This window comes from Bombus pascuorum, chromosome 10 (assembly GCF_905332965.1).
Source record: "Bombus pascuorum chromosome 10, iyBomPasc1.1, whole genome shotgun sequence".
Lineage (NCBI taxonomy): Eukaryota > Metazoa > Arthropoda > Insecta > Hymenoptera > Apidae > Bombus > Bombus pascuorum.
In genome coordinates this window covers 12,946,530-12,962,702 of record NC_083497.1, presented here as the reverse complement: position 1 = coordinate 12,962,702, position 16,173 = coordinate 12,946,530, and the positions used below count along the sequence as shown (strand labels likewise).

At 37.1% G+C, this 16,173-nt stretch overlaps 1 protein-coding gene across 3 annotated transcripts; it reads right to left on the bottom strand.

The window, feature by feature from the left end:
- Nucleotides 1-417: 417 nt before the first annotated feature.
- On the bottom strand, nucleotides 418-15,457 carry LOC132911069 (serine-enriched protein). Of its 3 annotated transcripts, XM_060967446.1 has the most exons (11): nucleotides 14,922-15,451; nucleotides 12,238-12,440; nucleotides 11,904-12,039; nucleotides 11,431-11,469; nucleotides 9,446-9,557; nucleotides 9,207-9,364; nucleotides 8,945-9,076; nucleotides 8,528-8,710; nucleotides 6,547-6,709; nucleotides 4,027-6,441; nucleotides 418-3,985 (listed from the first exon to the last, which is right to left on the bottom strand). In XM_060967446.1, the coding sequence occupies exons 2-10, from the start codon at nucleotides 12,423-12,425 to the stop codon at nucleotides 5,114-5,116; spliced, it is 2,439 nt and encodes an 812-aa protein (XP_060823429.1). In that variant the 5' UTR covers nucleotides 12,426-12,440; nucleotides 14,922-15,451; the 3' UTR covers nucleotides 418-3,985; nucleotides 4,027-5,113. The 3 variants fall into 3 exon arrangements, with proteins under 3 accessions (XP_060823429.1, XP_060823431.1, XP_060823432.1); XM_060967448.1 differs by lacking the exon at nucleotides 11,431-11,469; XM_060967449.1 differs by lacking the exons at nucleotides 418-3,985; nucleotides 11,431-11,469 and having other exon boundaries at nucleotides 6,366-6,705; nucleotides 14,922-15,457.
- Between the last annotated feature and the right edge of the window lie 716 nt (nucleotides 15,458-16,173).

Genomic DNA, 16,173 nt, shown 5'->3' with positions numbered 1-16,173 from the left:
CGTCGATACAACGCTCAATAACGTATGGCACGATGGATCGTTCAAATTTCGCTCGAGCCTTGCGTCACAATCATCAGGATGTCGAAAATTATAATTATTCCGTACGCTTACCATCTGTCGCCCGTAACGAGCAACGTTAATTTTCAAGAAGGTTTTCAAGAAGGTTTTCAAGTTGATGTGCCGCGATGATTCTCGTTGATCTTTAACCTTCTATCGTTTATTAAAATCAAGGTTGTAAATATCCCCTCGTGACGGTTCACGTATCGCGAGCTTTTTTGATCCAACATAATTTTGTTACACTTACTACACGATCGTCAAAAGTAGGAAGGTTTTTATCGGTAAAAAAATAAAAGAGAAAAAGAAGAGAAATTTCAATGGATTTAATACATCAGGAAGGAATAAAAATGTCGTGCTTCGTTATTCCTTGACATCACGCTCTTCTCCCTTTATTTCAACTCATTTGGCTACAGAATATCACAACATGATAGAGATCGAACTTTAGATAGAATTGCACCGATCACCGTTAAACTCATCGATCGAATCGCAACGTTTCTTCGCTTATAACAAGAATACAGCAGAAAGTTGTAAGAATGGAAAGAAAATTTGACAAAAGTTGCTTGAAAATTGTTATAAATGTAATTATAATTTACCCTGTAGAAAAATTCAGATCCTCCTCGCACGTCAAAAAATAATGGATTATTTAGATAAAAATTTTGACGAAACAATCGAAAGAAAAATTGAGAAGATAGTTGTCTGGATCGGATCGACTGAATCTCGGTGGGATCGATGGTAACACTGTAACGGGTAGTTAACGCCCTTAGGCTACTCAACGACATATCATTGTTTATTAATTAATTTTTTGTTATTTTTTTACGCACACCTTACGTACAAAACAGCAGAAGTAACGATGCGCACGGACAGACAACGATACACAGATTAAGTAGACTACACCACATTCATAAATATACTCTTGACACTTATGCAACTGAGCCGCGTACAACGTGACGATAATAAAATACAATTCTCCGACAGTGACGGCTGCGATTTAGCTTCACGGTTTGATGCCCGGTTCCGTTGTTCTCCTTTTTTATACGATTATCATCGACAACGTGCAATTTCCTCCACACCTGTTCATCATTGAAATACCACTGAGCTTTGTACAGTTCTATCGAACAGTTTTCTTCTTACAGCTATTGGCAGAAATAAGATTTCATCGTGTCGAATAAACAACAATATTTTATACGTTTGTCGATCTTTTCTCTTGTTTCAGTGTGTTTGTCATTCTTGTGATTTACACAAAGTGTGTTTGATAATTTGTCGAATACTTTCTGTTGAAAAATCAATTTCATCGTTCGCTGAATTAATGTTTGTTGTCGAGAAAGGTGTGACGTCGATTTTCTTGCCTCGCTTTTCGAATTCTGCTGTTATCGAAAGACTGTAGAGATAAAGACAAGTTTTTCGTAGGAAAATGAATAAAATAATGATGTAAATTGGGGAGAAGTTAATCGTGGAATCAATCTCGAACGAAGTGTGTATGAATTATTTTAGGATGTACAGAATAATTTGAGTGGAGGATTAAATAATTTAGAACGATGTAGTAATCGTATCGATACAAAGAAAATAACTAATATTTAATTAATTACAAGTATGTGAATGGAGAAAATGTTACTTACTCGTGAAAATGTTTCCTTAGTGAAACAAAACCCAGTGAATCACAACCTTTTTGGGCAAAGCAGTAGTACACTTACAGATTACGATTTTCTATTATTTTATTATAATTCTATATATGTACTTGTATCATTTTACGTTTAGCCTGAGATAGGGAACATATGTGTCGTACGATTAAAGTATTGTCAACGCTGTACGAAAGGAGAACGACGAAAACGATGCAGTATTTTCCTTCTCCTTATTTCTGTAGATTTGTTCAATAATTATGCGATATTATGATACACGACTGTCTGACACGATTATGAGAAAGATTCGTGGAAAGCTCATGATCACAACGATGCTTCAGCCATGTTGTTCTTCCATTCCAAATAGTTTGAAGTATTAAACGAAAAGGTAGTGCTTGCGAGGTTTCAAGTTTCTTGAAATCATTATATTTTTAGTAGTAGACTTCCTCTTCGATGACTGAACTTAAAATTCGTCTTCGTTCGATCGTTGCGTTCTAGTGGTTGCAGGAAATTGCGTGAAGTTTTCACACAGATCAACAATCAGATCTTTTATTATAGTTAACATAAGATCCTCGTTTTGTTTCGTATCTTTTCAATGATCATTTTAAGCATGATTATCGCGCTCGTGTCGAATCGTTCCAGCAAACTGTACACGATACATACAGTGTGAGGCTATCGTCAAAATCCTCTTCGAATGATCTTGTATCATCGATACGAGGTATTCTAATACTGTTGTTATAAATCTAAATAACAAAGAATTGTTGAAGCATCGAACGATTCTTTTGCCACTGTTCAAATACACAAATAGTAAGATGAAGGAATCTTGGATGATATTAATTCGCGATAAATTAACTTGCGATAGAAAGTTTCAATTCTGAGAAACTCTTGGAAAATGATACAATAATTAATAAATTACTCATTCGAAGAAATTTCGCGATAGTATAGAGAATACGAATGATAATCACAATATTATATAATTTACATAGGTACATTTGTTTCTTTGATTCGATATACGAACAAATTGCGCATCGTTTCACGAGTTGGTAGCAACTAACTCGGCGTAAATTTTTATATCATATAAATCAACTTACGTCGAGATTTAAATAGTTCCATTTTCCGTCTGCATGAACGAAGGGTTTAGCGTTTGGCGAATCAAGTGATCCGTCGTTCTGCTTTGTACCAATGCTGAGTATTACATCGATCAACAACGTTTAATAGATGATAGTCCGCTTCGTTTCCGCTGCTTAAACAATTAGCTTAGGTGCGGCAGTTAGGAAGAAGAATGTTGACAGCAAGAAATCGAATTATCCGCTTTATCGTAGCGCTGTTTGTCGCTCTGACAAATTTTTGGCAAATTCAATTGGAAATTTGTTATTCTATCGTATTACTTATTACTACTTTCTATAATCGAAATTATAAAGAATTTCGAGAACCGAAGAAAAGTAGAATCACTGATCGTTGTATGAAATATGAAAAGTTATGTCAGCGTGGTAATGGAATAGAAAGTATCGAATCAGCAATGCTTTCGAGATTAAAAGCGCGTTATAAATATTTAGCCGAATTGAACGATTCGAATTTACCGTCGAAAACACTTTTCCTCCTGTTGCACGTTAAACATTACTTACTACTACTTTGTGTATTCACAGTTTCATAAACAATTTTTCGTTGCAAGCACGCAAGTGGATGCGAGTCAGCAGCACGATTATACAGCTTCACACCCGTGTAAAATTGTCGTATGTTAACCGTACTGCACTTTTATCATTGTCAATCGTAATCGTGATAAAAAGCGGCTGTAATGTAACAGCAGAATTACATTTCCATGCGAGCGAAATTATATTATTCAGGGTACAGTAAGTAAGTAAGTAAGTCGTATGAAAACGTTGAAGTAGAAAAATAAGAGATCGTGGCAAATAAAAATCGACAATTTTCATCGAAACAACGTCGATTTTCGTTCGAAGGTACATCATTGTCAAGATTCATTTTTAGAAACGTTCATCTTCACATTTCAAACATTCATTTTAAAAGTCCGAAGCATAGAACTAATTGTAAGATTCTAGTAACAATTTATGAAATTATTTATCATTGTCAAATCGTCGACCACAGCTCTCGAACACCTCGCCCATAAGCGATATCAATTGTTTTTTTTTTTTTTTAATATAGTGTCAAATATAGATATCGTGTATATATATTCTCTTGTGTTTATATATATATGTATATGTATATAATTTGTAGTCTTTTCCTTGTAAAAGAGTTCAACAATAACGTCTACATAGATACTTCTTAATTCTCTCATTAGCTGCTCATTTGCTGGTCTTCGTTCTTGCAAATATGTCTACGATAGTTATACGCGTACTGTGCATACTTTATTTTTCATTTCGTACGAACGTTAAAATATCTTTCATAATAAACGATACAGATCTTCTACTTCCTCTTCTTCGTGCAGTGATCGAATGAATGTTCGAGATGCTTGGTAAAAAATTGGGTAGACCTTTTCGATCTGCGATAGTAGATCGCCATAATAATAATACGAGAATAGTAGAAAAGTCGACGGAGCAATAAGTATAGTATCATGAAGTAGTGGTTTAATGGGAAAGCGAGAATTGATTGATGTCGACGAAAGTCGTGTTCTCCGCCGTCGCGTGACACCATATAATTGATAATGATTAGATCGAAGAAATGGTTGGGAATTCACAGGCAGGCAACGCGTGTAAATTATCGTATATAAGTAGTCGTTAAGATGTCAGTTGTAAAATAACACTCTCAAAATCAGTATCGATAACATTTTGCGTTTTGATGCTGATATACTGCTCGAAGCAATCGGAGAATTACTTCGCCGGTTTCTTGAATAATTTTTTCGTATAAATCAATCGCTGAAAACGTAAAAGGATACCGTGTACTTAGCATAGAAAATAATCAAATTTCGTTAGGAATAAATAGATTCGTGTACGCAATTTTCTAATCATGTTGAGCAGTGTGTTACCGAAATAACTCTTCGCGTTCAATTACAACCCACAGACTACGCAAATTAAGAGTATCCTTAAAATAATCGTATGATTATCGTAGTAGTATAGTATGACCTATTAAATCACTTTAATGAGCACGTACCTCGTCTACAATCATTTACAGAAGTGAATTTTTTACTGACTGACTGTAGCTGGAGATTCGGTTTTATTAACAACCACCATGAGTGAACGTCTCCGCGTTTATCATAAATACCTGTATACGGTTCCAACGATAAAAAACATTAATGTACTAAGAATGTTCCTCGCAAAACACAACGATTCGTTATATAGAAATCTCTCGCGAGACAACTCAAACAATAGGAATAGTCATACTCTGAAACAATTCTCTTCCAGCGAGAAAATTAATTTGTTAATTGTTATATAAAATGTCAACAGTGTATAAAACCAGAGTAGAGGATAACGAGAAACGAGAACCATTTAAAATTTGTGCGTTTTGAACAACCAAACCAAATTCGCCCTGCCTTCCTGCCTCACCACTAACTTTATGTAGAAACCAGTCACGGCAGGGTCTTCCTGTCTAGGGGATTCCGCCCCGTGTACCCTAATCTCTACTCTTTCGACCTTCCTCTTTTCTGCCTTCTTTCGTTCCGTTGTTTGCCGCTTTTCTGGTTTCTTTTCCGCCTCGGGCTTCCGACCTTCCAAATACAACTGCATCTGCTGGAATTGTCGACTCTCCCATTGCTCCTCGTATCTCCGGTTCTCTATCTGTCGTTGCAAGGCTTCTTCCTGCTTGTACATTGTTAATTCCTCCGATGCCCATTGGGTTTTCAGTTCCTGCAACTGTAGTTGCAGTTTTCTTTCATCGCGAATTCTTCGTTGTTCCTTTTCCTTCTGCTGCTTTAGTAACTCCTGCTCCCTTCTTATTCGTTCCTCTTCTTCCAGTTGTTGCTGTGATTTTTCCTGATTCGATAGGCTTGGTTCCTCCGATTCGTTTTCTTTTTCAATCTTTTCTTTGCTCTGTGATTCTTCTGGTTGTTGTAATAATTCTTCTTTATCCTCTCGATGTTTCTGTTTCTCTTCATCTTCTTTCTGAACTTCCAGCTGCTGTTCCTTCTTCTCCTTATCCTCTTCTTGCTTCTTCTCTAAATCTGCTTCTTGTTTTCCTTCCTTCGAAGCCTCCTCCTTTTTAACTTCCTCCTGCTTCTTCAATTCTTCCTCCTGTTTCTTTTCTTCTAGACTCTGTCGATTAATCTCTTCCTCCCTTTGCTTCTTCGTCACATCGACTTCTTTTACTGCCTTCTTCGACCCTTCTTCCTGTTCTCCCTTCAGTTCCTTCTGTTCCTGTTGCTTCTTCGGCTCCTCTTGTTCCTGCTGCTTCTTTGGCTCCTCCTGTTCCTGCTGCTTCTTCGGCTCCTCCTGTTCCTGCTGCTTCTTCGGCTCCTCCTGTTCCTGCTGCTTCTTCGGCTCCTCCTGTTCCTGCTGCTTCTTCGACTCCTCCTGTTCCTGCTGTTTCTTCAGCTTCTCCTGCTCTTTTTGCTTTCTCAACTCCTCCTCCTGCTTCTTCTTCTTCTGCAGTTCTTTCTGCCTCCTCTCGAACTCTTCCTGCATCTCCTGTCTCCTTAGCTCCTCCTCCTGCTTCCTGATCAGCTGTTCATCGTGCTGTCGTTGCAGCGTATCCTCTTGCCTCATCGATTGATACTGACTCCGTTGCTCGATCAACCGCTGTATATCCTCCTCTTCGGAAGAGCGATGCTTCGGCCATCGTTCGTGCTCCCTTATCTCCTGCTCTGCTATGCCGTATTTACCTTCAAGCGGGTGCGAGACCGCAACGTTAATAGGAATTTCCTCGCGTCGAGGCTCGTCCGATACGGCCGCGATCAATGCGGCCGTGGCCGGAGGTTAGTTGCTACCTGAATGCTGCTTCTCGTCGGACCCCTCGTCAGACCCAGTCGAGCTTAGCGACGTGTTGCTGCCGAATTGGTCCTGTAGAGATGACTGCACCGACAAGCTACGGTCCTGGTGCTTTACTCTGTGGGGGGACAGGTGTCCGGGATCGACGCTTGCTGGGTCTGCCTGCAACAAACTCTCTGGTTAAGAGATTTACAGAATCGAGCCGCCGATCAAGACGGATAATAAAGGATAAATATAGAGAACTCGATTCTACATGGTGAAGTTCGATCAAAAATTAGAGGTGTTAACCCTTCCGCGAAGAAATTTCCAGTACATTTTTTCTTATTTGAAGAGGATCAAAGTAAAATTCAATAAAATTCGATCGATAGAGCAATTAAATAAAGTAAAAGGATTAATTTGCATTTCCACGGATGTTTAATATGTTTTGTTATTCTTCAAACTTATTGATAGGTAAAATTATTAAATGGATTGTTTGGTTCGCTCTTCATGTCGAAAGGGTTAAGATTGGGGTGCGAATTGAGGTTGTTTCATATTGATGTATAGATTGTAATAAAACGTGTGAGGGATGGTAGTGAGGGGCGTGAGTAGACTTCATTTCTCTGAATTTCTATTCGTATTTAATTAACGTCAGTATGTTTTACAGTCAGAAGATTGGCGATAACCGTGTAAAACAATTTGAATTCCATAAATCCATTGGCAAAGGATCATTTATTTCTGTACAGTTTTCGATAAACGAATGTCTACTACACTTTACCGAATGTTCAGTGAAGAACAACTATATAAAATATGACACGTAACTGATTGAATAGATAGAAGACGTATCAATTTCAAACGATAATTTCGGGAAACAATTATTTGAAAGGAAATAACGATTGCAAATGGAATAAATGCTACGTGTGCGACAGCAGACAAATGTACTTGGGAAAATAATTTTTTTAACACGCGTAACAAATATGAAACGATTACATATAATAATTAAAGGTTAATTCGATTAAACATTTGAATATGTCAAGGTTCAAACAATTAAATATTGCAGACTTACACTTTCCAGAATAATTAACAGGAAACTTTCTAGAATAATCAAAAATATTGCAACAATCAGTAACCACAAATTTCTATTAAACTTATGTAACATTAAAGACTATATTATCTTGTATCCTTTAGATATATAATCTTTCAATTATTCTGAACAGTGTAACATACATTGAGCAAAATATATATGTTTTTAGATAATAGATAGAAATGCGTGTAATGGTCTCATACAAAACTGAAAATCACTTTTCAATCAAATTTAAAAGAAACCCTTGGATTTTCAAACGGTTACACTGTGTCGCAGGTGTACATAATACAATTTTTAACCAAATTTTCGAACCAGATGATCTTTTCATTTCAAACGAGATAATTCCACTATCTGCATGCTTCGATAATAAAGTAACAGACAGAAACGGGTGTACGTTGTATCAAAGGGAACAAGAAGAATCATAAATGCATAATCATACTTGAATTCTTTGCGACCATAATTTCTTGTCATTTTTAGGACGAGGCGTTATACGAACATGAAATAACTGAGCACACGACAGTTACCTTAGTGGAGAATGTACATTTTAGCTCATTTTGCTAGAAATTCGCAAACTACAATCCTGGAGCTACACTACAAGTGCTGCTTGCAACAGTGTAATCTCGATCAAGCTGTTTCATGATACATTAAAACAAACATTTTGCACGAGTTCTGTCTGCGACATACGAATCAGTAAGCTAAGAAGGCTAAAAGGCACAATAACTTGAAAATGTTCTAATTACGATAAAGTAGATACTAAGAGATAAAAATTCGAATATATATAATACTTTGATTTTTAATTAAATTACGAAACAATGTTTAAAGTCTGTGAGTAAACTCGATATTTGTATAGAATGAGAAGAAAGAAAGCGTAAAGAAGAATTAGAAATTAATTTCATTGACAATTCTGAAATAACACGCACCTGATAGGCCAACGCGTTCACTATGATCCTCGAAGGCACCAAGTTCAGAGGATGTACTTCTCTCATCAGCACGTTCGTAGGGATCTTATGGAACTGAATGTACTCGAGGAAATTGCCAATCACGTCTTTCAGATCTTGACTTTGATTGCTGTCGCAATACTTCTTGCTCCACATCAAGGCCGCCTAAGATAATCGAATATTCAGTGAATTTTAATGGTTGAAATGTACAGAATTAAAAAGACTAATAATAGAAATTTAAGTTTGTTTTAATAGGAAACTAAACGACGAAAAGATCTTATGAAATTAACAAGGGAAAGGAATTATATTTTCTAGGAAATAGCAGATAGACGAAAATTAATAACGAATGGAGAATTTCTTGATTCAATAGGATGAAAATAATGTGGAAAATTCGCGTACTTGAAACTTGGTGAATTCATCGGCTCGTAATTCTTCTCTCGCCAGGATTAAGCGAACTACGTGTTGGGGTAGCAGCGTGAAGGATCCTAAATTCAACACTTCGTTGCCATGTTCGTCGACGAACTCGAATACCTTTAAATACAAAAGAAGAAGATATCGGTACTTTTATACGGTAAAAAGAATTCATTCGTTTCCTCAGGCGGAGAAATGTTAATTTACAAAAAACGATCGCAAATATCTTTAAGTTTCTATACAATCTCACCTTATGGACCAAGGATTTCGTACACTTGTACTGAATGTATCGTTCTGCCGACGCCAATAAAGCGCACACAGTGTCCACTGTTATACAACATTGTACGAATCCAGTGCAAGCTTTTCTCAGCTGTTCTAATCCATAATAATCGGCGGCATTCATCAATCCTTTAAAATGAAAATCAGTTTACTAACGCGAAATTGTTTCCTTCAAAATCCATATATATATACGACGAACGAAATACTTACCTAATAAAGTTCTAGGTTGTAACGTCACACATCCGGTATGAATGTATTCGATCAGTTGACGAAACACGTCGGGCTCGAATTCCTCGATGATTACGGTGTGATGTTGATTCGGCTATGATTCATCACAAAGAGTGGTGTATTTAGAAAAACGAAAAGATTGACAACGATTCAAAGACTGAAAATCGAAAGTTCATGCTAAGCGATTCGGTGCATTTAGCGATGGCTGGAAAATATTTTCAGTCTTAGACTAACTCGCTAACTACATTTATAGATACTTCTTACTTCTAAAAGAGAGATGTATTATCAATGAGGAGTTTCTAAACAATTACCTACTATCGTCAATTACAAATTTTTAATAAATCGCTACGTTCTAAATATTTCCAAGGATCGTCCATCGTTGTTAAGCATCGATGAAAATTGAAAACAATGTATCGATGCCACGAGAATGTTCGCATTGCTGCATATCCTTATAAGCAAACTACTGTGCGTCTATAATACATCATCGTCAATTTCACGACTACATAACGAATTGTAGGATGCAGAATTACAGAATCAAATTGTGCCGTCCTCGAATAACAGAGGATTTTGATTGCAGTCGTGCGAGTCTACAGTTATTGCAAATGTGCCGATGTAAGAAGGACAGCAGTCTATATTCACGATTCTCTAGACTTAGACCGTGTAGTCAATTTAAAACTTGCATGCCGACTGAAAGAGATAGACTGGAACGATGAATGCCTCGTTAACAACTAACTGAATTGGGCTGGATGCATCGTATGGGTAATCGCTTACAAATGAAATTAGGATACCAGATTGACGAGCAAGGCTTGATAAAAGGACGTCAATTTTATCTCGATAAATTTGTGATTTTTCTTATGCATTTTAATTTCATTTCATTTAATTTATTCAAATAAACAGGAAGTCGCTTTAACGTTAAAAATATATAGAAACATATGCGAATACATAGTTTCACGGAAACGCAATACAACGTAATGCGAGATAATACAGAAATAATATAACAGTTGAGATTGCAATTAGGAGATTAGTGAGTATGCGTCAAAGTCCTAAACTTTCACGTAGTAGAGGAACAAAAGTCTACGTGGTTGTGAATTTTATTGCCTACTTCACATATTCTATTTATGGTATTGATTTAAACCATTTCTTTGAGAATAGTATACTTATGATTAGTATAGAAATATCTTAGAATTATTCTTCAGAGCTAAGACAATAACTATTTTTGTACTCATAGAAAATATAAAGTTAATAGTTCTAAAGACTATTTTTAAAAAAATGCCCGTAAAGTGATTTTCCAAAGTAAAATCTGGTATCCTCAGACGATAAAATTGAGGCCCTTTCGAAGAATAATGAAATTCATATTTCTATATCTTTCAATAAAAAAAAAAAAAAAAAGAGAAAAATAATAGTACCACATCGCATTAGTATTGTGAAGATATATGATACACACTCAAAAAGTAAAAAGTTTCTGATCATTACTGATCATTACTGATCGAGCAATACAGAAATCAAATTAATTGATTCTATGAAGATTAATCGTTTACTTTCTAAAGAATCAGACATTAATCATCTACTATGATATAAAATGACAACATTTTTATAAAACGATCAGTTTAACTTCACATTACCAACGCGTTAATGTCTCATGCAATCGTACAGATTAATTTTAACTTCGCGAAGATTATTCGCTTGACGAAGTCTAACGCACACCGAGAAACAGACCAAATCCGTCTAACTAACAATTCTTAAGAGATAGAATTTCTCTCGGTGAAACTTTTCGAATCGAGGATTCATCGTTATTCGGGATCCTTCTCGTTATTGTAATGCTTCAGAACAGAAAAAGAATAAAAAATAATAAAAAGTAACAGACAGAAACTTGAGGCGAGCATAGAGTGAAAGAAAGGGAAAGGGTAAAATAAAAAGAGGACTTTCAGGATGCAAAATCGTATAGAGAAGTGACGTTATAATAGTACCTCTTGTATGGGAGCCAACTGCTGCGCGAACCCTGACCGCTACACGGCACACAACAAACGCACACTTACTATTTCTATCATTTTAACGACGAGGTTCGAACACAATTCGTTTAAATGTTCTTTAAAATGCTTCTTTTTTTTTTATTTCAATTGCAGTAAATCAATCGGTTGTAGCAACCATTTCAAAGATTAATCGTGCAGAGTATAGATTTCAGATTGAAAGTTTCGAAAATGAGAGTTTATCGATTAGAAATTTAATATGGAAGCGGAGGAAGGCAAGTACTAAATTTATAATATTCCAACATTCGCGTAGGTGTTTCATCCATCTTGTTTGTAACAAATAAGTTCAAAGATGCCCACGTTTGATCGGTTTGATTTTATTTTTAGTTTGCTATTTCTATCTTTTCTGATAATATAGTGAAAGAGTAGAGGAGATATTCGGAAAACGATCTTTCTGTAATGACTGCGATTACCTGTTGCGCCGCATTTTGCAGATTCAGCAGCGGCTCCGAGCTTCTTTTCAGGAACAATCGGATCTTGTTTTCCTTCGGCGGTGGTTCCTTTTTACGCTGTGGACTGGGTGCTTGGTAAAACATTTTTTGAAACACCCTATAGAAACAAAGAATACATTATTTCACCTTTACTGTATTTATATTTATCTAAATATCGTAATAGCAATCTTTTTAATTGTTGTAATAAATAATATCAGAAGAGTGTTGTTATTGTAATAATATGTACTACTTAAACATCAAGATTACCTTTGCACGAAAGAAAGAAATTGATCGTAGCATTAATCGCGATACGAACCTACTTCTGGCTGCTAAAACAGCCTTCACAGCGCAAATGGGCTCTTTTGTTTCACCGACGAGGAAGGTCACGTCGCATAGTTCCGGCATGCTAGCCAGAAACTTCATGTCCTCGGCCAAGCCGGTCTTATTCTCGAAAATCGAATAATCCGACTCATCGGCCACTTCTGACCCTGACGCCTCCGGCATCGAGCTGATATTTTCCTGGAAAACATTCCGTGTAACGCATGTTCCATTAAAAAATTTCATAAAGTATAATTTCATTCTTCCTTTCGTCTTGAAATTCCTTTTTCTTTCATTGTTTCACAGAACGAAAAAAGGCAAACCGATATAAAGACGTACAAGAATTTTATTATTGAAATACGGCATTTTTAGTATTTTAGAATAAAATGATTGAAACTTAAATTCGCGCACGCGTTGTAACATATTCTACGTGATAAAACGAAAGCTTTCCGAGTGTTAGCAGAGATATATTTGGATGACTATGAGAAAGTTTGCTGATATATTCTGAACAACTTTGCGAATGATAAACAAGCTTGAGCTAACGTGTGGTACGCTTTACTTCCGCGTGAATTTTGCATTTTTATACACAGCTTATATCTACCTACTATATTAAAGTCTGGTTTCGAATAAAAACATTATCCTGAAACTAAAAGCTTCAACAAGCATAATTGCTCATTAACAGAAGTCAGCCGTGAATTATCCACGTTTGCAGTGAAATGATAAACTATAATTAAAGCCATATGGACGACCTCCAGCAAACTAACTCGCATTTTCGCTTTATATTAAACGAAACGGAGTATTTGAAACTATTTCCACTGCGAGAAAGTAAATATTTGCAACTTGTCGATATCACATTCACACGATTTAACTTCCTATATCGAGTTTCCATCAGGTTACTTGCCCCTATAATCACACAGCCACTCTGCCAATACAACACCATAGCAAGGGTGCATTTATTTTCGAGAACATCCAACACTATCATACGAGTCACGTCCAGTTCGATCAAACAACTATCGCACAGCTATTATTAGCAAAGCGTGATATAAATAAAAATCGGATTTATAAGATTCTTACGTACTTACGAAGAATGGAAACATTCCATGTGTTTCTTCAAAAATGAAAGGAGGAATCGTGTACGAATTCGAAACGAAGGAACTGTCTTTTTCACTGATATCGATTTATATACATAAATGGAATATTTCAAACATAAATACTTGATTGCATAGATAATAATCGAGTATTTGCGACCTACAACGTAGGAATTCTTCATTAAGAATCGAAACGCCGCGCCAAATATTTAGCCTTAATTCAATGCTGTCCTGTTTCGTTGCAATTAATTCTCGACTTAATAATAACGCTCTGAAAAATGTCAGATACTCATCCAGTTAGGTATTTCGATATTACTGAAATTCAATTATCGGAGTAATTATTACGTGCAGGTAATTAATAGCGTTAAATTCTTTTTGATCTATGCAAACTTCGTAAGCAATGTTTTCATTAAACGTTACTAAGAAATTATTTCACTTATTTAAACGTATTTATTTAATTTTTCCAAATGTTTAGGAAAAATAAGTAAATATCTTTTTAGAGGGAAAGTAGAAACCTTTTAGTGAAATTCATTTATTTCGTTTAATTTGTTTAAGTAAATAATCGTTTTGATAATTAGTTTTCTTTGTATACTTCTTGAACGGAAGTGTAAACTGTGATGGACAGTTGTAAAAAGGAAGATTACTGGAAGAAGCACAAATTCCCGCATGATTGGCCTTAATGCAGTCAGCGAGGCGAGCGCGTGAGGAGTTTCTGAAGAAAATGCGACACGGGAACACGCTTTAATGGACGAAATGCACTCTCTTTTATCCGGTAGGGAAATCTGCTATATCGTCGATAAATCACCCCCTGACGAAAGACTTAACTACCCTTCCGTGTAATGAGCCCTGTTATCTACGATGTAGTTAACCTACTTGCAGCAGGAGACCCGTTTAATCCTCGTCCCACGTCAGCGATATACTTTCATTTACGTTCGACCTTTAAGCAACGCGAATTATTTACGCAATGTAGGTGTTCAGACTCGGAGAATTTGATTGGCACGTTGATAGCCAAAAAGCGAACTGAAATTCGAAACATTCAAGAATATAGTTCCTTTTTTATAGTACATGTAATTTGATCTATATATTCAGATAAAATAATTTCATTTATTACCGTTATTAATGTATATGTAGAACTATGTACAAATTCATACTTAAGACTTTTCTAATACTAATACTGATTACTAATGCTAATTTCTAATAATTAAATAGAATTCGTGCAAGCCACGACAAATAAAATGCTCTGATTTTTCAAAATTCTTCACTCACAGCGAAGAATACTTTGGAGAAATATTATACATTATAACAAAATGCAAATAACTCGAAACGTTAAAAACGCCACAATCAAATAAACCCAGATATAACAACGAATAAAATGTTCCCTCTTCTTCAGCTACGAGAAAGAAACGCAACGGTAAAGGAAGAATGAAATTTTCTCGTTCTTTCAACCACGACAAAGAAACAGCCGCGTCTCATTAACGGTGAAGGCGCGCGTAAATTGCATCATCTCGTCGCGACAGCAATCAACTACATTTCACCCAGAAGCAACACCGACGCAATGGAAAGTGGTGCCCCGCGGAGTCAGCTTTTAAATTACCTGTTGCTCGAGTCCCGGAGCCCCCTCGCTCGCCGGCCCGCTTTTGCCCCGAAAAAACACTTTTACCTCACTTCCTCGTTTCTACGATCACGCATAATCCACCATACACGCGTAATAACGACCCGTCTACCACGATGTTCACGCTACAGCATCTCTTTCTCCTTTCCACTCGAAGAAAACAATCAGCGATCTTACGGAAGAAAAGAAAAATATCAATCGGTGGTACGTTAACCCAAAATGAACTATTCCAGGCTCTGCTGCCCCTTATCCTCTTGCAGGTACCCTTACTGACAGTCGAAGTACGTGAAATCGAGCAACCGTACGGAAGAGACACGCCTGTATCCGCGGTTCGACCTTCTTGCCTCTCGATTTCTCGCGTTTAACCCGACTTCAACCCGACACAAGAGGCTCAAGCACACCTTAACCCTTCCTCCGACAGGCACACGAGGGGGTGGTTGTTCGAACAGGTCGTTTTCGTGAATGAAACTCGAGCGACAAACGCGAAAACGCCGCTCATACTCGGCCAAAGCCACTCGACTGCGCCGAGCCTACGTTCCCTCGGGCCAGGCCAACCCTCATTGCGCACTCGCACACCCTCTTTAGGGGTGAGACTGGAATACAGCTGCGCCTGTGCGACCCGTAGGTCCTCCGAAGGACCTCTCCCTTCTTTCTTCTTCTCCTTTCTTCCCACGGATTTTTAAATGTCACCTAGTTACCAGTATCCTGAGATCGTTGATTACGCGACCGATGGGGGTTTAATTGCATTTCCTACAGGCAGACGTGGATATTAGCCTATTTGATGACGGCCTTGTTCGCAAGGAAATTGTTTCCTTGAGCGTGGCGTCTCTACCTTTTCCTTGGAAAATTCTCTGCTTTTATTTAAGTCTATTTTAAGAGAAGATAAATTGTACAATGATGTTACTGCGTTGAAGGGCTTCGTCTTTAGTTTGACGGTTTGATGTGGCTATTTTGGAGAATTGGTTTTATTTTTGAGATCGATGGTTGCGATTGAAAAGAGATATTTTTTCCTTGCTCGAAGTTGCTTAAGTATACCGTCCCTTGATGTCGTTTGATAGCGACGAAGCTGAGTTCGGCTGGTCGCCACTGTTCACTCTCGATTTTTCACGCTATGCTTAAAACGCGAGTAACGAAAGTGAAGGTAGCGTGAACTCCAGCGTGACGAATCCGGGTCAAGCTCAAAATCTGGCTCTGTGGACCACAGCCATTCATGTCTGTGGAGGAACGTTCGTCT